Source organism: Aspergillus affinis (genome assembly GCF_023601865.1).
Source record: "Aspergillus affinis strain CMG 70 chromosome Unknown NODE_13_length_462506_cov_86_819959, whole genome shotgun sequence".
NCBI lineage: Eukaryota > Fungi > Ascomycota > Eurotiomycetes > Eurotiales > Aspergillaceae > Aspergillus > Aspergillus affinis.
In genome coordinates this window covers 179,078-205,119 of record NW_026515794.1, presented here as the reverse complement: position 1 = coordinate 205,119, position 26,042 = coordinate 179,078, and the positions used below count along the sequence as shown (strand labels likewise).

Here is a 26,042-nt window from a genome sequence, read left to right as displayed (position 1 = left end):
CCAATATAGACTGATTTTGCCCTAATCTTATATCAAATCCTCCCATCCAGACTCTAGTATGAATTATGTCTTCTCTAGAAGTGTAAAACCGTGCGGTAAATCCACCTATAGATCTAGAACTCGTTCCTCACCCTAGCGACCAAACCATTCAGAATACCAGCCAACCACTCGAAATCACTCCTCTCCAAATAGACCTGTGCACTCAGTCTCGTCCAGAAGTATCCCCGATACTCAAACACCGGCACAAACGTGCCCGCCCGGAACAGTTCCACACGAAACCAGGCCAACACCGCTGCCACCAGCGGCCTAGGCACAACAGTCACCATCTTCCCATCTTGCTCTTCAACCGTCACCTTCTCCTCATCTGCAGCCCCTTGCTCGGTCACCCGAATCGGCAACCTCACCGTCGTCATCGCACACTTCCGAAACAGACTCCCCTCACCCTTCGCCCCCAGCCCAGGTTCCTGCAACACCTCCGTCCCCAGCGCCTCCGCAACCAGATCCGCGGCCTCGTTTGCCAAGGACTCACAGTACTCGTAGATCCGCGCCTCCCCGCCACAGACGTTCTGGCGGAAGTCCAGCGCTGCGGGCACGCACAGGTACGCGGAGTCATCGGTCGTAGCGGTGTATTCGAAGAGATATTCGAAGGCGGACTTTTGGCCTGGGGGAGTAGTTGATGGGTCTGTGGTGGAGGAGGGATCCTGTCGCGGAATGAATCCCCATGAGGGAGGCAGCATCGTGCGAATGAGATGTTGGTTTCGTTGCGGGACGTAGAGAACGGCGCAGCTGCGGGGGGTGTAGAGCCATCTGGTCAAACACGGTCAGTATACATGCACTCCTTTTGAATCATCCCATCTCCAACATAAGATAAGAAACCAAGATAAGGTAGGACAAGACAAGGTGAGATAAGTAAATCCAAAGGGAGATAGAAAGGGAGGAATATACTTATGACAGTTACTCGTCAAAAAGTCCGGCTTCAACTTCCCCAAATCTAACTCCACCTGCCCAACCGCATGCGCCGCATCCAAAAGACTCAGAATCCCCAATTCCCTACAAACCTCGACGAGCCGTTCAAACGGGAACCGAAACCCCGGCATACTCACAATGGTATCGAACAGCGCGACTTTCACCTCCTTACCCTCCTGTCTCACGGCGTCCACCACCTCCCTGAACCGATCCACGATCCCTTCCCCATCGATCGGAAACGCATATTCTACTTTCTTGGTTCGCAGACCGCGCGTCTCAGAGAGATGTTGTAGGCCACGCTCGACACCCCCGTAGACCGTATCGAAGTAGACGAGGACTTCGGAGGGTTGGAAGTCCAGGTTCGTGAGGATGGTGCTCACTCCAGTCGTGGCGTTCTTGACGAAGACGCATTCTGAGACCTCTGCGTTGAGGAGATGTGCGATTGCGGCTCGCGCGGTGTCGAGGTGTTTGGATTGCGTGTGACGGAGGAAAAGGTCGGGTCTGGATTCCGCGGCGGATTGGAATTCGCGTTGAACGGTTTGGATGGGGATGGGGAATGTGCCGTAGGATCCTGGGGAAGTTTTTAGTGGATTGGTTTGCGGGTGGGTGGAATATGGGGTTGAATGAGGATTGGATGGAATGCGGGGATAGGGTGGGATAGATTATGGGGGTGAGGGGATATGGGATGGGATATACCGTGGTTGAGGTTACGGAAGGATGGGTCGATGAGGAATTGCGATTTCATGGGATCGCCAAAGGGGATGAGGGAGGACATGTTGATGGATTGTGAGAAGGAAAGATGATGAAGAAAGAAAAAAAGAAGAGGATGTGGTAGATAAATGTACCCCGCAGGCAGAAGTATGACTCAACATGAACTATACGACTCATCTTCATGATTCAATTACCATTCAGCACATCTACAACGCAATGCAATCATGTAATCAAGCACATCAAATATCTCCAAAATACCCTCCCAACATTTCATCCTCATGCCCAATCCAATATTCATATTTACCGCTTGCCCTTCTTCCGGGGCGCAACTACCTTGAACGCCGCGCTGCTGTTGTCCTCCTCGCGCTGCACGTTCGCCGACGATGACGATCCCTTCTTGGCCACCTCGCTCCAGCCTCCGGTGCTCTGTTCCGCCAATGCGCTGGTCACCGTCGGGTCCACAATGCCCTTGTCCGCCATCTTGCGGCGTCGGATAAAGTCCTCCGCGAAGCGTCGTCCATCCAGCGTCTGCGAATTGGCATACACCGAGTCGGAGATGATTTCGGAATCGGCCGGCAGGAGCAGCAGTTGCTGAACGAAGTCATCGACTAGTTTTTGTTAGCTTAGACGTTTTGAAACCCTTAAAGGGGAAGAACCTACCATTGATGCTGCTGTTCAGCCCCTTGCCCAAGGTCAGCTTGGCCCACTTGGTGAACTCCTCCACGGCGCGGTTAGGGTTGGCCGGGGGTGTGCTGCCGACGGTGACGGTCCGGGGAGCGCTGATCATCGTCGCGGGCTTGGGGCGAGCGGGCGACGCCGGCAGAGGAGTCGCTCCACTGGTCGACCGCGGGCCGGACGGGGCGGCGGGCGGCGCCTTGGCCTTACCGCTTGCGCCAACTGTGGTCCACGCGCTGCCACCAACACCAGCAGTCGTGGCAGCTGCAGAGACGGGCGAGGGAACAGCGGCAGGGGCCTTGCTGGCCAGGTCCGCATAACGCTTGCCGGTGGAGGAAGGCGCCGCGGGGGGGCTAGTAGTGGGGGAAGCAGCACTGGCAGTCATAGCCGCGGCACTCTGAGCGGCGGCAGCGGCAGCAGCCATACGCTGCTTGCGAGCCTCCTCTTCCTTTTGAATCTGTGCCAGAGTCTTCTTGGCGGTACCGCTGGACGGAGTCTGGCCCTTGTTGTTCCACACGGATCCGGCAGACGAAGGAGTGGCGGGGGATCCGGCACTGGCCCAGTTGGCGGTGGAAGGTAGTCCCGGCGCGGCCTGCGTCTGAACCTGACTGAGTCGCTCCTGCTCGGCCAGCAGCTGGGCCCGACGAGCGGCAGCGACCAGTTCCTCCTTCTGCGCGGCGTTGCGAGCCTCCGCCTCTTGAATCTCCTTCAGCGACGGTCCCTTGGGCAGTTCGTTGGCCTCCTTGGCCCAGGGCGCGATCGAAGTGGTAGGCGCCTCCACGGGGGTTTGAGTCTGGGATCGAGAGTTGGCGGCCAGGGACTCGGCAACATTCTGGCGGTTGCGCTGCGCAGCGGGAGCTGGCAGCGGCGAAGCCGAAGGTGGGGGAGGGAAGGGTTGAGGCATGGCGGAGTCAGCCTTAACAAGACCAGCTCCACCCCATGCTGCCTCAACCTGAGCCTGTTCCTCTTGCTGTTGGTGCTGCTGCTCGAGTTGTTGTTGCTGCTGCTGTTCCTGCTCCTGCTGTTCTCTCTGGGCCGACGCCGCCTTCTGTACCTGCTGGGACAGAGTGAGGACGGGTTCGGTGCCCTCCTGACTAGCTTCGAGAGCGGCCACGCCGGCGGCAAGGTCCTGCGAGGTCAAGGTCTCGCCTTCATCTTCCAGAGATTCCATGGCGGGGTGAGTGGGGAGACCCAATTCATTTTCCTGGCCTCTCAACGCCTGAAACTGACGCAGTCGGTCTTCACGGGCTTGCTGGTCGAACAGGCTGTCGCCTTGAGTGCTGTCGAATTGCTCTTGTTCCTGCTGCAATCGGGCTCGGTCCTGGAGCATGGAGGCTACTTGCTGGGAGTGAAACAGACTGTCGGGTTGACGCGCAGTCAACGAGCCGGGGCTGCCAAAAGCGAAAGGGTCGTTGCGGTTTACATTCAACCGGTCAAGCAGAGCAGGAAGCTGGTCTTGGCTGCTGCCCAGGTCGGTTCCGAGCATCTGAGGACCGACGTTGGGCAGAGCACCCGAGCGAAGCGGGGCGGCAGCATCGAAGAACCCGCCAACGGGCGGTTGCTGCTGCTGCTGCTGCATGGGGCCTTGGATGGGAGACGGCTGGAAGCCGACAGGAGAGGCGATGCTTCCAAAACTGGGCTGACTGTGCAAACTATGGGCGCTCGAGTGATGCTGGAGCTGATGGGGATGGATTCCATGAGGCACGCCCTGAAACTGCATTTGCTTCATCAAAGCCTGCTGCTGGGCGAGGTGTTCCTTCTGTCTGGCCATCAGGTACTGCTCCTCCTGCTTCCGGCGCTCCAAAGCGTTCTGCTGCTCAGCAGTCAATGTGGTGCCGAAGCTGGGGAAGCTGCCGGGGAACGGAGGCTGCGCGGTGCCGGCATTGCTCGTGGTCCAAGTGCCGGTAGAATTGGGTTCCGGTCCATGAGGAATGCCAATCTGAGGCACCAAGAAAGGCTCGCGAGAGTTGCCGATGCGTCGCACCAGCTGCGCCAAAGGCTCAAACTCAGGGTCCTCGAGTTTCTTGATCTGCAAGTCAGGGCTGAAGAATCCGGCCTTGAACCAGTCATGCATCTCGAGACCCGTCCAGGGGCCCTGAATGTTGCCTTGCGGGTCCCTGTAGATCCAGCGCATGCGGTCAGGCATGACCATAGTCCGCTGCTGAGCGGGAGGAACCCCGAGGCCGCCGGGCGGTCCGGGGGTCTGACTCGGCGGAGCCCCGTCGGCGGTCATCGAGGGCGGGATCGAGCCCACGGCAGAGACCGGGGTTTGCGAAGTGGATGCAGTGGACGCGTTCACTTGCCCAGCCTTGTCGGCTTGCTGAGCTTCGGCTTGGCGTATGCTCTCCTCCAGGCTGCCAAGATCGGGCCTTGCCGGATGTTCCGCTTGCATCTGCTCCTGCATGGCAGCCGGGAAGAGAGATCCAAGCTTGCTGGAGCGGCCAAGGCTGCCCGTGGCGCTGATCCCGCCCGGGTGAGGGCTGAAAAGCCCGCCGCCTCCGAGATTGGACAGGCTCGGGGACTGCAGATCCGCCATGGACCCGAAGATGGGATCACCAAATCCGCCGGCAAAGGCAGATCTCTCCCGGGTCGGAGTTCCAACGGCACCGGAAGTAGGCCATCCACCGGGACCGCCGAGAGAAGACAAGCCTCCAAGTCCTCCCAGCCCGGAGAAGTTGCGGTTTCCTGCCGCGCTGGAGGTTTGGCTGCGATCAATCGAGGGCAAGTCCATTCCCGATCCAACCCGTCGAATCGAGCCAAACGCGCTAGTCGGGTCACGCAGGCCGGTGAGTCCGGGGTGGTGAGTGCTCTGGATGTCAGAGCCGTCAGTCTCCACGTCATCCACATCACCGCCGACGCCCACGCCGCCGCCTCTCTCGCCATGAGGACTCTGGTAGGGGTTGGTGTTGGTCGGGCTCGTCGGTTCGTGGCCCTGGAGCAGGCTGGGCGTCGGGTTGCGAGAATTCTCGTGGCTCTGCATCAGCTCCCGAAAGCCGGGGATGCTAGAGGTCATTCCAAAGGCCGAGAAACCCAGTTGATCGGGGGCACCCTGAGACGGCATGCTGACGTCCTGAGACCCGCCGAGTGCCGCACTTCCACTGCGCATCTCTTCGGAGAACGGGTTCGTTTCACTCCGGCCGGCGCGCGTCTTGACCGACTCCCCCCAGGGCGACTGCGAGCGCTTATCGCCCTCGCCCTCCGCCAGACGCTCCAGGCTGCTGAGGGATGTCTTCTCCTTGATCGAAGCGGACATATCCTCCGTGCTATCCTTGGAGAACAAGCCCTTCAGACGACTCTCGCCGCGCAGACTCCCAAATCCGGCCTTCTTTTCCGCAGTGGGCGTCTGGGCGGTGTTTGTCCCCAAGGAAAACGCGCCAAAAGCCCCCATCGGCGAGAAGTTCGCGCTGTGCGAAGCCGACGCCCCCCACGGGGAGTTTCCTCCGCCAGGAGCGACATTCAGGGGGTTTGTCGAGCTCCGCTTCAGAGAACCGAACGGAGAAGCGACTTCTGAGCCCCCTTCGCGGTTGGCGGACTCCTTCTCCTTCTCCTCCCAGCGGGAAGTGGATGAATTGTCGCGGAAATCGGTCTTGCGACGTAACAGGGACGGAGGCGGGGTGGCCGTGTTCGGTTCGTCACGGAAGAATCGAGTTCCGCCGGCGGTGGGAGACATTGGATTGCCGGTGGAATCGCCCGTCTCTCGACGTCTGGGTCCGGGGCGAGCAGAGCTAGGGGATGCGGTGTTGTAGTTGTTTATGTGGCCCTGCGAATAAGAAATCGACGATTTGCGTCCTCCTGTCCCGGTACCGGCGTTTTCTTTGGAAGCGTTCGTGGGAGGCGGCTTGAGCGGGGAGTTGACCGAGAGAGTAAACAACTACGCCATTCAGCAACAGCTCTTTCTTGTATACTCGAAGGAAGCATAGGCTGGGGTGGGAAAAGCCACCGGAGAGAGCAATCACGAAAAAAAAAAAAAAAAAAAAAAAAGGAAAGAAAAGGGAAAAGAGAGAAGAGAAAGGGACGCTAGTGAAGCAGGGGAGAGAGCACCAAACAAGGGGGAGGGAAAAACCAACCTCTTTCTCGTCATCGGTCATATCCACCAATCCTAACGGTTCCATCTGTCCACCGTGATCCCAACAGACCTCAGGTCCGGAGGGATTATCCTTCGAATCCTCCCTCCTTCCCCAAGCGCCGTTGACGGGAGAGGTGTCGGCACGAGGATTCCAGTCGGCGGCGAAGTGATCTGCAACATTCTTATTCAAAGCCCCCGATTCCCGCTGAGCTTTGTACAGGTTTAGAAGCTGTTCTTTGGAGTAACGAGTGTCACTGCCCGCCCCATTGCGAAGCGCGCTGGCTGGGTAATTCGACGGCATCTGTTGAGAGTAGGCGCCGGCGGTGGGGGTTGTAGCAGATGCGGGTTGGCTGGTATCTCGGCTATGAGAAGGATTGATGGCAACTGAAGGGCGGCGAAAAGTCTGTGTGGCTCCGTTCATACGAGATCGAGACCTGGAGTATCGAAAAGAGGGTGCATGGTTAGAGAGTTTTTGCTGGGTTGGAAAAACACACACGCAGACGAGCAAAGGGAAGAAAAAAACGAAGAAAAAACTCGCGACGGCAAGTACAGAGAGGTGGACACGATCAAATCAAATCACATCAATCGTTTGGGACAAGAAAAAGCATACCAATCTCCACCGGCAGTTCCATCACCTCTTCGAGAGGAGTCGTGGGCGTTGCCAGCAGCGGCGGAAGCAAAACTAGAAGGGAGTGGCGTAGGCATTATGGAAGTTCGATCGCTGGCTGAAGGAGAGAAATCCGATTCAGCGAAGTAAAAGGAATGATATTGAGGCGAGCTCGTTACAAGATGGGTTTTTCGATGTTCCCTTGAACCGTGGTGGAGAAGGGGGGGAAAGGTGGGAAGTAAAGTTGCGAGAAAAGGTTTGGACGCAAGTGGTGATGAAAGGGCTAGGAGGGAGAGAATCGAATCAGTCTGGAAAGCCACGTCGAAGCCGGTCGATACAGGTCGCGCGAGCGAGAGTAGCGGGCGTCTTGGAGGGAGAGGGGGGAAGGGAACAGGGACAGGGACAAACGTACCAGCTCGGGAGAGTGAACGAGATTGAAGACTCTGGGCAGCAGCAGGGGAGGATTGAGGTCAAGTTCGAGGCAAACGCTAGACGATCCAAGTCCAGAAGATCGAGAGATTCTTTTCCTCCCGGCGAAAATTGAAGAACCCAAGGCAAACGACACGCCGGTGCGTGGCATTACACCTCATCCCCAGCCGGCTGCGGGTCTCCATTGGCCGCTTGCGTTGGCCAGCCACCGGAAAACCCACAAACCCACACAATTTTAGAGGTCTTTGATAGAGGCGACAGGCAGACATGACCAGCAGAAACAGAAGACAGAGCACCAGCAAACACGCTGCCTAGTACCGGAGAAAGTTCACCCGCGCCCATTTCATTCTTCCCCAAGAATGAACCGTAGGTAGGTTCCAGTGTTCACACTGGCCGAGAAGGAGTGCGTGGCCACAGCTCCCCCGGACAGGTTTTCCCCTGCAGCCACGGCCAGCATGACGGGCCGCAAACGGGTGGGTTTGCTTCATTTGCATCCTCTTTTCTGCTTCTTCCTTCTTCACGGTCACTCCTCTATACCAGTGACTGTCAGAGTGCCTTTCTTCACAATCCATCCTGATTGTCTCTGGCAATCGCATCCTCAACATGGAAGCCTGCTTCTCCACAAAGCCCAGAAGGATATCCATTCCTCCGATTGAGCCCTGTTTGCTCGCTTCCATCCAATGCCTACCTAGCTACTAAACTACTCACAATGACAGACAAGATGAATCTCTTCTATATCAATCGTAGTCGTCGCTCCTTTCCCTCTCTCCATCTTTCCCATCTTCATCTTCCCCTTGACTCTCTTCTCCCACACCTTGTCTACCAGCACTATTCCCCAGTTCCTTGAGTCAAATCGGTGACATCATACCCGCATCTCTATCACATCACATCAGTCATACCAACCTCCACCATGCCCTTCTGCTGGGGCGCCAAACCCGACAAGGACGAGTTCCCCTACGTCTTGCACTACCAGGACCAACCACTGCGCAGGAGCCAGAGACACGGCGACCATCCCGCCGTAGGCGCGCAAGACTCTCCTGCTCCGGTTGGGTTGGAACATCGCGCCCCCTCAGAACCACACGGTGTGCCACGTCCTGATCGCAGGCGCCGCGATCATGCCACCACCGATCAACCTCCCGTTTCGCAGGCTATCTGGAGGGGCTCGAGCTCAGGTTCGAGCTCAGGCTCAGGCTCAGACTCGCCCGTCCGAGAGAGCTCGTATTATACCCAGTACCAGCGATCGAACTACTCTTCCTTTGCGGAATCCAGCTCGTTGACCCGTGGCGCCAGCCCCGACATCTACGATGATATCCTGGTGTCATCCTCTAGTATTTCGCAGGAGCATGTCTTCGTCCGTCAGCGGCAGTACTCACGACCTCAACACCTTCCGACAGGATACCGCGGCGAGGAGGACCATGAAGAAGCGCGCCGTTCTTCTGCTGGATACCTATACCACCCCCGCCCTGTGCATGTGGATTACTCCGTCCGTTCCTTGCAGTCGGTGCCTTTCGGAGCGGTGGTGTTGGCGGCAGCTCCTCGCCCAGAGCGTCGTGCGGATCAACGGGTCCGGTTCCCGGCTGATTCTGGGTCTGGACGTGGACGTGAACGTGAACATGTACGAAGCGATTCCCGACCCCCTCGTCAAGCGGACGCTCCCCAGTCTGGACAGTATGATCCGGACCACGCAGACGGCGATGCGCGACCTGCGCGACCTCGGCAGATGCGGTTTGAGGGATCGGAATCCAGACCGCGCGCAGGAAGCCTTCCACGACCTCGTCCTCGTCCTCGTCGTCCCCGTCCCCATCCCCATCCTCGTCCTCGTCCTCGTCTCGTCGATGGCCACCAGCAGGACGATTCTGTCCGTCGGAACGGTCGTCAGCAAATTCCTTTGGATCAGATGTTTCGCCTTGCGGTGGGCGATGATGACGGCTATGAGTCAGATGCTTAGTCCTATTTTGTTGGGTGCTGGGTGCTGGGTCTGTCTTTGTCTTTGTAGAGATCTATGGAGGGGTTGATTTGGATGTTTTCACAGTTCATGAGTAATGAGTGTATGTTACGATCGGGAAATTATTAACTAGAGCAATATTGATAGACTAGATTGTATTCAATTTGTGTGAGAGGAATTGCATTCGCGCATGTGTCAAGAGGACTATCGGTTGTATTGTAGATAGCCATGACTTCATCTCTGGGAGTTGTCTGTCGGGGTAGCGGACCGAGGTATACGTGCAGTGTAGACTCTTCAGATACCCTAGCATTTCTTGTGATTGTTTGAATTAGAATATAAACAAGACAGGTATTAACAATTGTGTTACTGTTATATGTTGAGATCTTATATCTGAATGTTCAACTGTTATGCCAACGACTGATGAGAATATATAACAGCGCATCCTCGGTTATCGATAACGGGCCCCAACATCCCCGCATCTGATCTGATTAATTCTCCTAAACGTAAATTGGAGACACCTTTCTTACAATCCAATCTACTATAATCATTATCCCACCTCTCTATTTCTTTTTATATTCATACCAACTACAGTTCCCAGAGAATTAAAGACATCCACCATGTCCAAAGCAATTTTCCTCACCAAAGTCGAGGGCAAGCCCGGCCAAGTCTACTATCCGCTCAACGTGCAGACCCAGCCCCAGCCAACTCCGCAGGGCCGCGAGCTGCTGATCAAGATGAGCGCGGCGTCGCTGAACCACCGCGACGTCTTCCTGCGCCAGCATCTGTATCCGGGCATTACGTTCGATGTGCCCATGGGCGCCGACGGTGTCGGGGTGGTCGTGTCCGCCGGGCCAGACGTGACGAGTCCCGAGCGATGGCAGGGGAAGCGAGTCATCTTGAACCCCGGACTGGGGTGGAAGGATTCGCCCGACGGACCGGAAGATCCGAAGGGGTATCGCATTCTCGGCGGGACGAAGCACTATACGTCGGGTACGATGCAGGAGTTTCTTGTCATTGACGAAGGGGAGGTCGAGGAGGCACCGGAGCATCTTTCTGATGCGGAGGCTGCGGCATTTCCGTTGACCGGCTTGACGGGGTGGAGGGCTCTGGTGGTTAAGGGAGGAGAGAGGAATACGGGCAAAGGCGCGGCGGTGTTGTTGACGGGCATCGGGGGAGGGGTGGCGTTGATGGCCCTGCGGTTTGCGATCGCTAGAGGAGCGGATGTCTACGTGACAAGTTCGAGTGAGGCGAAGATCCAGAAGGCAGTTGAACTGGGTGCGAAGGGTGGTGTGAATTACAAGGAGGAGGCCTGGGAGAAGAAGCTGCTGGGTATGCTGCCGGAAGGGAAGAGGTCTTTCGACGCCATCATCGACGGTGCTGGTGGCGATGCTATCGAGAAGGCAGTCAGGTTGCTCAAGGTGCGTTTCATTGCGCTATGATTATAAGCCTTGGGGATGTTTTTACTGACTGACATAGCTCGGTGGGATCCTCTCTGTCTACGGAATGACCGTGTCGCCCAAGATGCCTTTCCTGATGCAAGCCGTGATGAGAAACATCGAGGTCCGCGGCTCGACGATGGGTTCTCGAAAGGAGTTCAGGGAGATGGTGGAGTTTGTGAAGGCCAACAAGATCCGACCGGTGGTCTCGCGCGTGCTGCAGACCGATCTGGGCGATATCACGGGGCTCGACGCGCTGTTCCAGGAGTTGAAGGAGGGCAAGCAGTTCGGTAAATTGGTCGTTGAATTCGGCAAGTCTTCAGAGAGTAAACTGTAGGTTTGAATCGTTTGAATGAATAGTTAACCTTTGTACTGTACTTGAAGATTTCCCATAAGGCAGAGAATGAGAGATACACAAGCCCTTTTCATGAAGAATGACGAAGTGAGTCAACCATAGAAGGCACTCAGTGGAATTCATTAGGCTCACCTTCACCTGCCTGCCGGATGCTTTTTTTTACCTGCCCCGTTGTTGCCTCATATTCATGGATCTGGGTGGAACCTTCCTTGTCCAGCACCACCCAGATGTCCAAGTCAGTATTTCTATGCGCCCTCAGCCGGCGACTCTGCAATGTCAGAACAAAGCCACCATCGGCATTTACCTTGTTGCATGGTTATCATTCTATTCCCAAGATCATTGATCTATCCTTCGATAGATTTTACCCAGCAAATAACGCAGCCACCATCATGACTGCCGACATTGTTCAGAGATACGGACCCGGGATGTCGTTCTACCTTGCTCAAATGGAGTCCTCGTCCCAGCATCCAGCAGCGTCGTTGTCGGACACCGCACTCAGTGTATGTCAACCTGTAACCGTAGATCCTCGTGTCAATGGCTGCCCGTAAAGGTCGTCGGACGGATGATCGTATCATGCTTACCTGTTGTTTCCCAGGCATACTCCACATCCCTGAAGGCGCTGCAGGCCAGCAATGACAAGCTGCAGCAAAGGATGATCATGCTGCGCTCCAGCACGCTACGGCTGGAGCTCGACTTGATGAAGCTCCAGCGCCACGTCCGGTCCTTCGACAAGGAGCTCCTGGTGACCTGGCAGGCAGACACCCTCACTCGGCTGATCGAGGTGATCTACGAGCGACATCGATGGAAAATGCCCGGGGGGATTGTCATTGGCGATCATCAGGGCGTTGACTGGGACACTCTATCCACGCTCTATGCAGTTGCCGCCCGGAAGATTAAGAAGGAGACGCTGAAGAGGCGGTTCGGGCTGTCGGTTCAATACTATGATGCACTACAGAAGTACGACGAGGTGAGCAGACCTACGCCGGCGAGGTTCGCTTCCTCATTGACCAGTGTAGGTTGTCTCTTTTCGCAGCATCGATCCCTACGAGTCGGAATTTTCGTTTGCAAAGTGGCTTGTGGCGGAGAAGGAGAAACGTCCGGGGCTCTATCAGTTCTGGGGGAAATTGTTTCCATTGTGCCATGGTCGGACGGTGGAGGAGACTGCTGAGAGGTTCTGACTCTATCTATTATCTGCACTCGACTTTTAGCGGATTAGCAAATGCTTGTCTTCAATTGACTTGACTTGTTCAACCCTGTACACCGTAAGGAGAGGGACCTACTTACCCCAGTAGAAACGACCCCTGACGAAGCGGTCGGCGTTACCCTCAGGGAGAACCCCCCAGGCGGCAGTTCGCAGCAAACAAGCGTTAACCGTTGAACACCACCGACAACAACAACACAACTTCCCACGTCCGTCAGGAATTCTGCAAGCAGGGAATATCCCACTATTGCTGTCGCTGGAAACGCCCTTCCCGGCACGAGCAACACAGACAGGACTGCAGACCCATAGCTCAGCTCAGCCCGGCGAACACAGCCCTCGCAAAGGTCCAGGGACTGGCAGGCTGATCCCACGACTTTCCGACACGAACGGCCATCTGACTGGTTGTGTTTTGGATATTTTTGGCGAACACCAGCCACGGGTCACTTCCCCCCATTCTGCTGTCTGCACGCTGAGGGTTTTTTATTTTTAATTTTTTCCCATCTCGTCTGGTTTCTTTTTTTGAGAGGTGGGATTTTTTTTCCTACCTAGTTGGTTAGGTTAATTTGTTCGTTCTGATTGTGCTGCTTTCTGTGCGGTTATTCGCTGCTCACTGCACTTTGGGGACTGGCTGCCAGGTTTCTCTTTCTCTCTGGCCTCTGCTCCGAGTGGCACGGTACGGTTTTGTTTTTTGTTTTTTGTTTTTTTTTTTTTTTGTTCGCTTGCTTTGGTTAGTGGTTGGATGGTCTTGCTGTCTTGTCCTGTCCTATGATCCCATCCCATCCTATCTCATCGCACGATGTGATACCCAGTACTCCGTAATTACCTGGTGTCTACATCCACGGTTTCATGAATGGTCGGACCTCAGTCCCTGAATGATCAGAGTCATCAATAATGGCCGAATCAATCGATTGACTTAGCGAGTGAGTGCGTGAATAGACGATGGATGAATGGACGACCGGCCCATCTGACCAGTGACTGGATTCTGATCCGGTGAACAATACGATCCGTCATCCACTCATTTTCTTCCTGTCTCCCTATTGAGGGCTATTTTCGTCTAGGTCCAACTGGCTTAGTGTTTGGGTTTCCCGCTCCTCTTTTTTTCCTCTACCAGTTAATGTCTTGGATGATGGTGATGATGGTGGACTACCTGGTTAGGTCGCGGTGATTGAGGACTGGCCTTTGACTGACCGGGAGAGTGGATGGATGGTCGTCCTGTTCCTCTTTTCTCCTGTCTTATCCTACCTGTGCTGTACTGGTAGCCATAGATAGATAGCACAGATAGATAGGATGTTAATTAACAGACTCTCCCTACCTCTGTACACCGTAATCTCACTAAGAGCTAGGTTTGATGGATGAGGAATAGGCGCTTGGGATAGAGCTCCTCAATGTAACATTACTAAATATATCAGCCATTCAGGACGGAGGGGAGATTACCACCTTGGAAGGTACCCTGGAGGGTTTGGAATCGGAGGATATCCGGTGGTTGTGGTTCAGATGGAGGTGGAGGAGACCAGAGTTGGAAGAGGAGCTGGATGGGCTGAGCTGAAGCTGAGTCTTCTGAATAGGGGGGGACAAGAGGAATGGATGCGCAGAGTGGATGAGATGGGCTGGGATAGGATGGGAAGACTGATTACAACGCCAGGACCATCATTGACATGGTGGTCCTGGTCCTGGTCCTGGTCCTCTTCCAGCTGCTCGGTCGTGAGCCGGAATGGCCATGTTTGTGAGACCACTGGGCACTACCAGCTATCACGAACTATTGATGGACAGTCTGTCCATCGATCAGCGAGATAAACTTCATCTACAAGAGGGGTTTCTACATTCAGGTCGTTCGACCGTTGATGCTCTGGATCTACAAGTGGGATGGATGGGTTGGTGGTTCGACTGGGTCTGATGTGCAAGCCTTGTACATCACTCAGTCACTACTTTACGACTACGGAGTATGTATGTAGCAGCGTATCCAGTGGTTATCCAGTGATAGTTGCAGGTCTATCCAAACCACCGAAATGGTGCGCCCCGTCTTGATAACCAATTGCCTTACTATACGGAGAAGGTGCCTTCTCAACCATGTCCGGACTCTGGACTGATCCAGTGCGAATTACTCCGGGAGACAGAAACAACTACCTTACCCAGCAGAGAGTCCTGGTCGATGAGAAACTAGTCGTCCAATAGTCCCAAGGCCCATGGCAATGTCCTCGTCATCATGGCTTGATTCCCCCCTCTTCCTCCTCGTTGGGCTAGACCTGCAGCCCTCAACTCCGGATATACACCGATGTCTTGGTCCTTGGAGTAAGGCTTTAGCCGCCGAATGCGTAGCTGTTAGAATTACACTTTCTCCTTGCCCAGGGTCCACGCAATCAATCCTCCTCCACTGTCATTACTCATTAGGAATGAATCTCGGGGAGAGAAGAAAAGGGGGATCCGGAAGAAAGAAGCTGTGTAGATTCCGAATTCCGTGCTTCTTCAGCGCATGTCTTGTAGATCGTCAAGATTGCTGGATTTGTAGTCGTTGAATATTTATTTAGGTAGATGTTGATTGTTGAGACCTAATTACTAGTCTAGCCTCCCTAAGGTACTAAGGTACCTGTGCACTGTCCGGAGATCAAAATATACATACTCCGTTTGATTTGATAATGGTGCGATTTAAACCAATCAGCGACGATTAGGTTATATTCTACTTAATATATGTTAATTGGTCTTTAATTTGCACGTCGATATAGTGCTCTGGGTATTCGTTGTTCTGACGTTCTTCTGTGGAGGCCTTCATCTATTACAATTAATTTTTTTTGTTTTGATTATTTACTCATCCTGGAAGATAGTATTCCACATACGGAGTAGGATTCAGGAGTTTCTCCAAGGATAAACCTTAAAAAAGATGCTGAAAGAAGCAATTATTACATTGATGATGACGATGACGCTCGAAGGATGATCTCTCTCGTGGCTCATCCCGCCGGAATTGTGACAAAAAGGAACCCCGAGAGAGAAGGGAGAAAAAGAAAATTAGCAACCCGTCGTTTCATCCCGCATTATTCTCCGAAAATTGCCCTGATTGTCCCGTGCTGCGCTTGCTTAGTGCTTGGCTGGCTAACTGCTGCTGCTGCCAAAGTCAAACTCGGGTGCCTGTTCTCTAGCTGAATTGCTTCCGTAGCCGCGGACGATCCCTGAACTCTGAGTGTCCCTCTGACGGACTGACGGTGCTTGTTGGGGATCGTCATGGTCCTTTCGAAATGCGTTAGAAATTTGTTTCCGCATTTCGCATTTCGCATTTGGTCTTTTTTTTTTTTTTTCTTTTTTTTTTTGCTTTGTGCTTGCTTAGATGCCGTGCCGCGTTACGCTGCGCATTATTCATGTTTCATGGGACCGGACTCGGGATTTTTTTATAGGTAGAGGGGACTCCGTACCCAGAACCCGTCCCCGTACCCATACCCTCGTGGCCTTCTTGCCTGCATGGCTTGGTTGACCCTTTACGGAAGAGGCTTTGTCCTGCGAGAGCTGAGAGGGTTGAGGCCGAGGCGATTCAAGTCTGCACGGAAACTCTGGTGAGACATTTGTTGTTTGCGATTAGGGTTGGTGATGATACTTTGATTGGCATGTGAATTGCCTGTCTTGTTGGTCTGAGGGTGGTCAGTTCACCGTACATTTACAGTAGTCGCTGAGAATATCCAAGTACCTAGTTACCTAGTTAGTTTTTGCGGTATTATGTAATATCTTGATATAGATTTGAGTATTCATAGCCAACCAATACCAGAGGACATGATAATACTTCATGCTACAATAGACGTAGTCTCTACTACTAACGCGGACTCTTCTTCTACGGCGTACTCCGTACGGATATTCCAACTGAACGAATATCCTTACTCAATCCGATCCCCTCTTAGGTTTATCGCAAACCGGCTCCGAAACCCAACCCCATTGAAATTTGAACCACGGTACAACGCCTCTAAGCCTCAAATCTCTAACCCTATGTTTATGTCTATATTCTACTATAGTCTGATCGACAATTTTCTTACGTTGTTTCCTCAGTTCCTGTCTCTCTTTCCGGAGTAGTCATGTGGAAAATTGAACTTCCTACCTTGCCCGACCCCGTCACCCCCAGCCCAGCCCAAACCAGCCCCAAACATCACCCTGTATCCTGTAACCAAAACCAAACCGAAACGTGCCGATCAGAAAAATTGGGCGGCGGGAAGGGACAAAAAATGATGGACCGTTGGACTTCTGTGGACCAGTCTGAGTTGATCCCTCCTACTCCGTACATAGTAATTGCATGCATGCAGATTATTGACTTGCCAATCTGCAAATCTGAGACCGGAATTGTCAATTGCCAATCGCCCACTATTGAAGTAGAGTTTGTAATGTACTCCGTAGGGTACGTGCCTGGATCCGAAACTGCAGCGGTGCGGTAGTCACCCGTGCTGGCGAACGACAGCGACAAGGGAGCAGCAGCAGACGACATGGGCGTGGCGTGGGCATGGACGAACTAGCACAGGGTCTTCTTTGCCAAGGACGATCTATCCGGATTCCGTACGAGGATGTTTGTTGGTTCTGGAGAACTTCATACAGTAGTAGGTAGTATTCGTCCTGTCCTACTTTGTTGACAATGAAAAGAATTAGTAGGCAAATTAAACAATGAAATAGAATTTAATTTGTTGTAATAGAAAATTATCCTTCTAGCATAATTGTGTACTCAATGTGTAGCCTTTGCAAGGAAAGGAGAAACGGAAAATTTAAAAAATGGAAAAAAAATTCCAACGGATAGGTACGCCACGCCCACGCCCTGTGCCTTACCCAACCTACCAAACATACCCTGCATTTGCCATCCACTATCCAGATGGTTCAAGATTAATCTACTCCGACAGGCCTAGGCAGGGCAGGGTAAATTAAATACGTGACTACATCACCCTGACATCGGGCCCATCCTCACCAATCGGACCCTCTGAAAGGAAATTTTTCTCCTGCCGCGGGATCGCGACTTGCAGCCCGGTTTACGGAGGACGTTAGTATATGCACCCTGTAAGGGTTTTCCCCGATTCCTTCAAGGTCACGCCGCGCGCGGGAGGAGAAGCCCGCGAGAGGGAGGCGGACGGGATGGTTAGTTAGGTAGACGGGCGGGCTACCTACATAGTTAGTGTTATTAGGGTAGGGTGGTTACGGGACGTGCTGGGTGCAAGTTGCAAGGACTACGCCGTGGAGTTGCCATTATTGTTGAGTGTATTCCCGTCATCAATCACGGCATCAAGGAATGCGTTAGTTAGATTAATTAACAAACCATGTATATATGTACTCCGACAGTGGTTGACTAGACTAGTCCGTGGCTACAAGGTACGCCGCATGAACTCGCCAACACAGGTACAGTTAGTATGGAGTACGGAGTACAAGGAAAGAGAAGCACGATGCAGCACGATGCAAGGATGACGTGCATTTATGGACAATTCCCCGCCTTACAAAAACCGCCCGTCGTTGGTGGTTAATCTCGTGGGAATTGGGATTGGCGGGGTGCAGGATGATAGTTAGTATTCCCGGGATCGAGATGGAACGGCGAGTGTGAGATGTCGAGGGCGGGTGAGCGTCTTGACTCGATAATCGCGGCGCATCGAGATCGTGAGAATCGAGCTAATTCTGTGTGTGTCCCTGTACGGGAGGATGTGCTCACGAACAGAAAGGCAAAGAAAAGTGAAGAAAAGGGAAAGGCAGGAAAGGTGATTGTCGGGTGGACTGCGGTGTGACCCGAACGGGGTACCTTAGTCCCTGCTTCAGATTCTACTCTGTAAGAAATCTGATTTGTTGGTCGGGTATTTTCTGTTAATTACTTGACTGGATGCATTTTATTTTATCGTCATTATTTATTTTATTTTTAAACGTTTCCTGTTTGTTTGGTGATTCTCTCATCCATGGAACCAGGTCTTCACGATCTCTATCCGAAAGTTTATGGAATATGAAATACGGGATACGGAGAAGTCTGAAGTACGCTTCTATAATTAACATTGATTCAAACTTTTTCTTTGGAGATCGTAGACCGAGGACCATGACCGCATGATTAGAACCAAGGCCCCTTCGGCACTTCCGCGGTTCTCCATGGAGTCCGGTAGTCTGCGGAATCGGAACGTCGGAATGGGTGGGCTCTCCAGAAAAGAAAAAGAAAAGGAAGGAAGGAAATGGCAAATCGCGCAGATAAGATAGCTAAGAGTCCATTGCCATTGACTACGGAGTACGGTCTACGGAGCAGGTAAAGCTAACCACCCATCATCCCATTATCATGTACAGGAATAAAGTTGTAGAACATGTAGGTAGAACCAGAAACCGAATTCAGTGCCAATGGCTATCCAAATAAATACACTCGATCTTCAAAAACCGAAAAACACAGTAGAAAGCGGGAAGGAGCGTGGCTCACCCCGACCTTCGAGCGAGAAAATCTGGTAGCCCACTCTATCCCGAAAGTAAAAGTAACGAGAACCACCGATGGCAGAAATATATCTCTGAACGGTGCGGACGGTGATTGGAGTCCCGACGTTGGAGGCTCGTCCCATCATGGCAAATTCTTCGGTACCGCCCATGTGCTTCGAATCCGTTCCAGAAAAAAAGACAACAAAGTGCAGTCCCATATTTGGTTGAGGATTCTGTTCCTTGTCTACTATTTCTCCGTACTCCGATGTCCCGGGCCCCCTGATCCTGACTACCGTCACCAACAAGGTTAGTAGTCAATGGTGCACTCCATAGTGGTGGTTAGTTTAGGATCCAGTCAGAAGTGCAAAGACTTTTCCGACTCCGTAGTTGGGCAGGTTTACTATTACCTCATATCTTTTGGCCTTTCCTTCTTCTTCCTTCTACGGAGTAGCTAAATAGATCCCAGATTAACTCATTCCGGAATAAGGCCCAGGGGGAATGGCTGATGGTGTGGTTCGACTCTCTTACCATTCTAACCCCGATCTATCTGTCGTGAGAAATGAGAGTCTCACTTTATCGTAATAATAGATCATCGATATCGATTCTGATTAGTTATCTGACACTTACAGACGGATCCTGTCCCTTCGATCCTCCCCCAGTTCCGCGACCTATCCCACAAACGGCAATCGACAAGCCGATAAGAACCGACCGCCGCTAAGCAGTAGCGCCGTACCGGGGGTTAGAAGTTGATGGATAACATTAACCGGCGCTGTGGCTGCGGGTTTTGGTTTTTTTTTTCACCGAACATTCACCGAAATCGTCTCTGCCTTGATATTTCCACTGTGGACACTACTGGACACATTGAGGGCCGAGTAAAAAAAGACGTTCCGGTGATATGATTAATATGGACGGGTACGGTCCGGGTTAATTTTGTCGGGACGTTTACTCTGGACGAGGGCATGGTGTTTTTGGTGACAAAAAAAGCCATTAAAGTCGTCTTCATTGGTACAATTGAAATCCCTGTCCCTGGAAAAAAGAATCGAAACAAAAATAAAAATAAAAAAGGGCCTTCGCGGACCGCCACACGGAAGTATTTGTGCATGGAGTATGTCGTCCGAACCCATGAACGGGAGTATCAAGCTCAGCTTCTGTACCGGCGACGGCGTGCTTCCGACTCAAGCCAAGCAATCACCTCCAGAAAAAGATTGCTGATCATGGTTTGAGGGCCCACTACCCTGATAATCTAACCCTATGTCGTTCCCTTAATCCCTTATGCATGCTGGAACTTGGCCTAAACGGTTTTCTTTTTTTGGTTAATTTAAATTTTTTCTCAACGTGCTGGCCAAGGTGTTTTTTTCCCTTAGTTTTCGGTGTTATTGGATCGATCAATTTTGGGGCTATCCGTTTCCTACTCCGTCCGTTGAGCGATTGCCTCGGTTCATTTCATTTGCCCCCCGTTTGAGGCTTAGTCAGGTCGCAAGGTGAGGCTGTCGGAGTGGAAAATAGGAAATACGCAGGCAATAGAATCAGAAAGAGCTTTATCGTAGGGAGGTAGGGGGAGGTTGGAGGTTGGAGATTGAAGAAGATTTTGTCAAGTACATCCCTTGAGAGATGAAGTTGTGTCCTGTCAAGGAGGTTATGTTATTGATCAATGCAGCTGCGAGGGACGTGATGTCGTTCCTGTGGGATCGGCACTCTGATCGCCGTTCTTTTTTATTTTTATTTTTTACTTTCTTTACTTTTAGGTTTTTGTTCACGTACCTACTCCGTAGTAGAGTCCTCGAGGACCGGTGGAACAATAACAGCCCATTCACCATGGGACCTGAGTAAATATTGTGATGACGGACGATGACTTCATATGATTGCCCCTAACAGGGCCCTAAGAAAGGTAAAGTAGTGCCACCGCATCATAGATAGAAATGCAAAAAAGAAAGTACGGAGTACCGTGCAGACGTAAACATCAGTCAATTTCAAGTTTCCATCCCTGCAAGCCGAACACAAACCAAACAAGAAAACACAAAAACTACGGAGTAGAAGTGGACGGAAAGGGTGCGGCACCCGCCAGAGGAGAAATGACTGTTCAAATGAGAAAAGAAAAATAGAAATCGTGCTCACTTCAGCTCTGAACTATTAACTTAGCAGCTACTACATACTGTACGGTGTACATAGTACATACATTCCAACGTGGGCTGTTCACCAGTCATGACTCGTCCGCAGTGGGATGGTAACAGTGCAGAGTGACCCTCGCGCTGTATACTACCTTACCTAGACTGCTACCTTCCACAAGGTTCAGCGAAGCACGGGAGGGAATGGTTTCCTGTGCATCCCATCGTGCCACCGTCCGGGCGTTTGAGGACGAATCAGAGGGCGGGAGGTGGACGGAGGATTCGAAAAAGAAACGGATTTCTGGACTGGTGTGTCCGCCGGTGGCCTCGGGCGTCCACTGGCGTCTCTCTGGTGCTCCGTAGGTAGGTGTCAGTGGGGATGACCCCACCACAGCCTCCCCTGGGAGGCCAATGATAGGCTGCCACCCTTGCATGGGCTGGGAAAATACCAATGCAAGGCTTGCTATGTTTAGCATCTTAGATCGGCCGCTATGGTTGTTGTTGGCCCCGATCTTATTCTGGTGTCTGGTAAGGTAGTTATCTGGTATCTATCTGATTCTAAACCGGGAGCTGAATACGGAGGATGAGAGGATCCCTCTGACGGAATGACGGGAGGACAAGCTAAGCAACTTGCTGTCCAACCTCACCATGCCGGACTGATCTAAGCGCATCTTCACGGCCCAGGACCTTGGGAAAATTGTATCTTAACTGCTAGGTGGGTAAGTATCGCGTCGCACTTGCCTGGTTCAGTTATAATTCCCTCTCCGAGCCTGGCGTCGTTGACGGGCAACTAAGCAATTAAACAATTGATCGAGGTCCCTTCTCTGCTCATTTCCACAAGGGTGGCCTTGTGGGTTGATGTTTTTCGATCAGGAGCCGTCGCCACGACGGAACGACCGACCGATTGACAGTGGTCTTAGACGTAGAGAGGACTCAAGGCATGTGAATCGGTATTCTGACTGGTCGTGACGCCCATGCTCGTGTTTAGGAGCGCTGGTCCAAATCAGTATCTACGCGGTGTACGCAGGAAGCGAATAAACTTTTGCCGCGAAACCTTAGATAGAGAAGTCTTTATTATTAGGCTGAGAGCTTCCTTTTTGGCTCTTTCATCCCCAGGATTGAGCTGAGAAAGGCACAAAACAAGAAGACAAAAAAAAAAAAAAGTAAAGTTAGATGGCAAGAAAGAGGTCCATAAAAAAAAAGAGAGGGAAAAAAAATAAAATAAAAGAGGGGACGAGGAGGTCAACCGACCTACCAGCCTACCAGGTCACTTGTTTTTGGTTTTCCCTCAGAGGGCGCGGGGTGGGGAAGCTAAGGGCCTATGGAACACAGGGAAGCGGAAAAGAGCGCGCCCTCTCGGGGTGCGGGCAGTACTAACTACACCGAGTTCTACTCAACGAACTAAATGACCTTCCCATTCCTGACCTTAGTTAGTGGTAGTTATGCTGACATCTTGATTTGTCAAGATTGCACTTTAGAAGTTCCATAACTTCCATGAGGGCTTCCACCTCCACCAGGAGGCAACCCCGACTAGAGACAGAGATGACTTACTACTCCGTAAGTAAGGCTGGACTCAAGATGGAGTGCACTCCAATTAAGAGCCAGACGGAGCAGACCCGATGAGGCAGGAAGGGAGGAATGGAGGTTGAGGGCTGTGGATTTCGATGGATTTCTGCCTCAGGGCTCCAGAAGAGGAACCGCCAATAGGAAAAGGCCTCAGGCAGGCGTCGGGGCCGACAGCATTATCACTCGATGTGGAAAGGGGGGAAGCGCAACGGTGGAGCCCCTCAGCGCCGGTGGACTAATAATATCCCCCTATTCCGACGATTAGGGCATCTTGCCAGACCCCTTTAGTGTACCTTAGCTACTCTCACTACGGTGTACACACGGAGTCAGAGCGGTGTCGTCGTTGAGAGACTGAGAGTGAGTGCTGTTGCGGTTTGGCCCTAGCAGACATCCCGGGTATCTATTCTACGGGATCCCTACACTAGTTGCTTAGTCCGGAGGGGAGTGGCATCTATTTGACTGCCTAGGATGGCTCGTTCAATATTGATCATGTGATTGATTGGAAGGACAGACTGTGGGTCACGTCGTACAATGTAGGTACGACGGAGCAACTCAGCAAGTACGGAGTACTTCCTCTCTGCACCCTGGAATTGTATGTATCAAGAAGATGGGATCGAGTGACCAGGAATCGTACGGAGTTCGGGGGAATGGGCAACAGAATTAAAAAAAAAACGAGGGAAACAAAAAGGGCCGGGACAAGAAGCGGAAAGAGGCTGTGCAGATGAATCCTGTTACTGCAAGTGTCCAGGGCCTTAGCTTAAACTTACTACATACAGTACAGACCGAGGGACCAGTGAAGTCATCCGGTTCTTTAGTATTTTCTACGGAGTAGATTGGATTCGGCTGCTAGAAAAAGAACTGAAGGAACAACAGAGGGCGATGGGGTACTCAGGTACCACTGCTATTATCGGGGCTTTCGTCTCTTTCTTTTCCTTTTCTTTTCTGTCTATTTTTTATTTATGTTATTTTTTATTTTGGAGACTCTGTTCCGCACATAAGGCTACCAACGAAAACTAGTCAAGAAGCAGATGTCTAATCAAAGGTACCACCTACCTAGGAGACCCGACTTAATTATTCTGAAGCTCCCCCTCCAATGACAGGTAATAATAAGAAGTGTTATTATTATCATTGCAATTCCGATCATGCAGTTATCCAGTATCATGACCGATTCCTGATTCCTGATTATACTCTATCCATAATCCATATTGAATATTCACCCTCCTTCTGCAGCCCTGACTGATCCCATGCTTTTGGTGGATCCACTCCGTCACGACCGAACGGTGTCTGCTGCTCTGCTAATAATATTGCTAGTCAACTGCTGGTTTGGGTATTTGGGAGGGGAAATCTGTTCAAATAGAATCAAATAGAATCAATTAAATAAATAAATAAATAAATACATAATATTGCACACTCTTTTACTCCGGACAGAGTAATCTGTAATGCTCTATTTTATTTTAATAAATTTATTTTTCTCTTAGCCCCTATGCTAACCTGCCTCCAGCAAGAACACCCTCCACTTTGCTTTCTCCCTCTTCGGCTTCTTCCCCCCTTCTCCAGTAGTCTCCTTCGTCTCTTCCTCTGTACGTTTTAGTCGGGTCCGAATAAGTTATGACTAAGGTCAGGGTCAAACCCAGAAAGACTGAAAAATAAATCCGCATTATTTTTAACCGCACCAAACCCAAAGGGGCAAGCCTGGTTCCCGGAGGACTGCCTCTTGGTGGTTCTCTTCCGAGAAAGCGGGCACTTCGGAAAGTTCGCAGAAGAAGATGGGTACCGGTCATTCTCTCCATGGATAGGCTGGCAACGGTTGAGATGTGGAGGATGACCAGCAGGGACCTCTCAACTTCCACACCTCACGCTCTCATCCACAATGCTAACCAGCCCTCGGTCGTCCCTATCTAGCGTGAGTTGTGTGCTCCATACTCCAGTCCTTCGTAACGTAATGGTTTATTTTTATTTCTGGTGATTTTTTCCAGATTTTATTTTTACTCCCCTCCCCTTCTCCGTCTCTTTCCCATTTGATTTATTCTGGGTGGGCAAATATCACTAGTGAGTTAGTTTCTACTGAGCCAAAGACGTCGTGATGTATTTCCACCACCCAAGAATGATAATACCACCGATTTATTTATATATCATTAATGGCATTAACCATCAGATAATAACCTAAAATAATAATAGCCATGATATAATGTCCGCACCCCGTTGACGGACTAGTATCACCGTAATAACGGCATTAATAAATCCTATCTGGGCGCACCTGATCCCTGGTCATTATTCTTATTATTATTATTCCTCAACCTTGTGGCTCCAGTTTCCACGCCCCAGTCTTCTTATTTCCTGCTGCCACTTCCACTTCCAATTACCCTGCGGCGTTCCCAACCTCTGACTACCTGATCCTCGAACCTAACAGTCCTAACCCGACTTTTCTTACACTTTTGCCTGCACCCCCGCCACGCTAAGCCGGCATCCTGTTGCTCTTACCACCATATCCGCTGTCTTAGTGCTCAGGGAAAAGTAATATATCTCTCGTCATATCAGACTCTTCACTGTCGCCCTTTTTTTTATTTTTATTTTTATTCCTCTTTTTTTTTTCCTATTTTTGATTATTATCCATCCATCTTATTTCTTTTTTATCACTCCTCCCACCCCCATAACTATTACCTTCTCCCCCCCTCCTCCCCTCCCCTCCCCTCTTCTTCCGAAACCCATTTCCTGTTATGGCATCTTAGAAGTATCGAAAGTCGTTTTCTTTTTTTTCTTCTTTTTATTCACACTCGCTCACACACCGTTCGCTTATACACTCGCTTTGCTTTGACATCCAAGTCATATCACATTCGCTACGTTGGTTGACCGCGGAAGGAAAAAAAAAGAAGAACAGAACGGGATATTTAATTGCAACAGAAGTTGAAGGAAGTGAACGGATCGCCGACTTTTTTTTGAATTGAACATCCTAATATTTAATTCTCACGCACTGGACGCACTCGTTGATCATTCCAACGACCTTCGTTTTATTGGTTTCTGCCTGAGTGCCTGCGTGCCAATCCGACAACAGAAACGGGATCCATTCCGGCGCATCCTATCGACAGACGGACGAAGAAGATCACACTGATCGGGACCGAATCGACCTGACGGCCATCTGGACCTAATTTCGACTTCCGTGCGGACTATTCAGTTGGCGTTTGCCTTGTTTCGACCTACACGAGCCGTACTGAAACCCCCGCAGAGCCGTTTGCTACTCGCCAACTTTCGGGATCTCTCAATTTCTCTTGCGATTTCGCCTGGTCTCGATTCATCTGAAAAGTGGACCTCATCTTGACATCAACAGCCAACACTGTATTGACGGCAACCCCTCAAAAGGAACTCGTTGACGGTGGGAAGTTAAATCATCGTGAATCATTGTCTCGGTTGAATACACCAAGCCATCGCGTACTAGCAAGAATCATCTTAAACCTGAGCCATCGGAAGACTGGGTAGCAGAAAAACCTATCGCACTCAGCTGTTAATTTGTTAAGGTTAGTGTAATTTCCCTTCGCCACTGATCCCGGTGGTGCCTTGCATAAATCGGTCCCTTTTTTCCCTTGCTTCTCCAAGGTCGTGCC

General features: G+C 51.6%; 4 protein-coding genes across 4 annotated transcripts; 2 read left to right on the top strand and 2 right to left on the bottom strand.

Moving 5' to 3' along the window:
• Positions 1-113: 113 nt before the first annotated feature.
• Positions 114-1,741, bottom strand: KD926_001919 (putative aminotransferase family protein (LolT); the record flags this gene model as incomplete). The annotated part of the gene is made up of 3 exons (XM_053096859.1): positions 114-807; positions 898-1,537; positions 1,663-1,741. 3 exons carry the CDS (start codon positions 1,739-1,741, stop codon positions 114-116), a joined length of 1,413 nt encoding a protein of 470 aa, XP_052959077.1.
• Positions 1,742-1,977: 236 nt separating this feature from the next.
• KD926_001918 (uncharacterized protein) lies at positions 1,978-7,123 on the bottom strand (the record flags this gene model as incomplete). The annotated part of the gene is made up of 4 exons (XM_053096858.1): positions 1,978-2,285; positions 2,338-6,223; positions 6,420-6,852; positions 7,029-7,123. 4 exons carry the CDS (start codon positions 7,121-7,123, stop codon positions 1,978-1,980), a joined length of 4,722 nt encoding a protein of 1,573 aa, XP_052959076.1.
• A 1,241-nt stretch (positions 7,124-8,364) lies between these two features.
• KD926_001917 (uncharacterized protein) lies at positions 8,365-9,402 on the top strand (the record flags this gene model as incomplete). The annotated part of the gene is made up of 1 exon (XM_053096857.1): positions 8,365-9,402. One exon carries the CDS (start codon positions 8,365-8,367, stop codon positions 9,400-9,402), a length of 1,038 nt encoding a protein of 345 aa, XP_052959075.1.
• A 614-nt stretch (positions 9,403-10,016) lies between these two features.
• KD926_001916 (putative alcohol dehydrogenase) lies at positions 10,017-12,368 on the top strand (the record flags this gene model as incomplete). Its single annotated transcript, XM_053096856.1, has 5 exons — positions 10,017-10,817; positions 10,876-11,168; positions 11,549-11,690; positions 11,741-12,157; positions 12,207-12,368. The coding sequence occupies 5 exons, from the start codon at positions 10,017-10,019 to the stop codon at positions 12,366-12,368; spliced, it is 1,815 nt and encodes a 604-aa protein (XP_052959074.1).
• Positions 12,369-26,042: the final 13,674 nt, after the last annotated feature.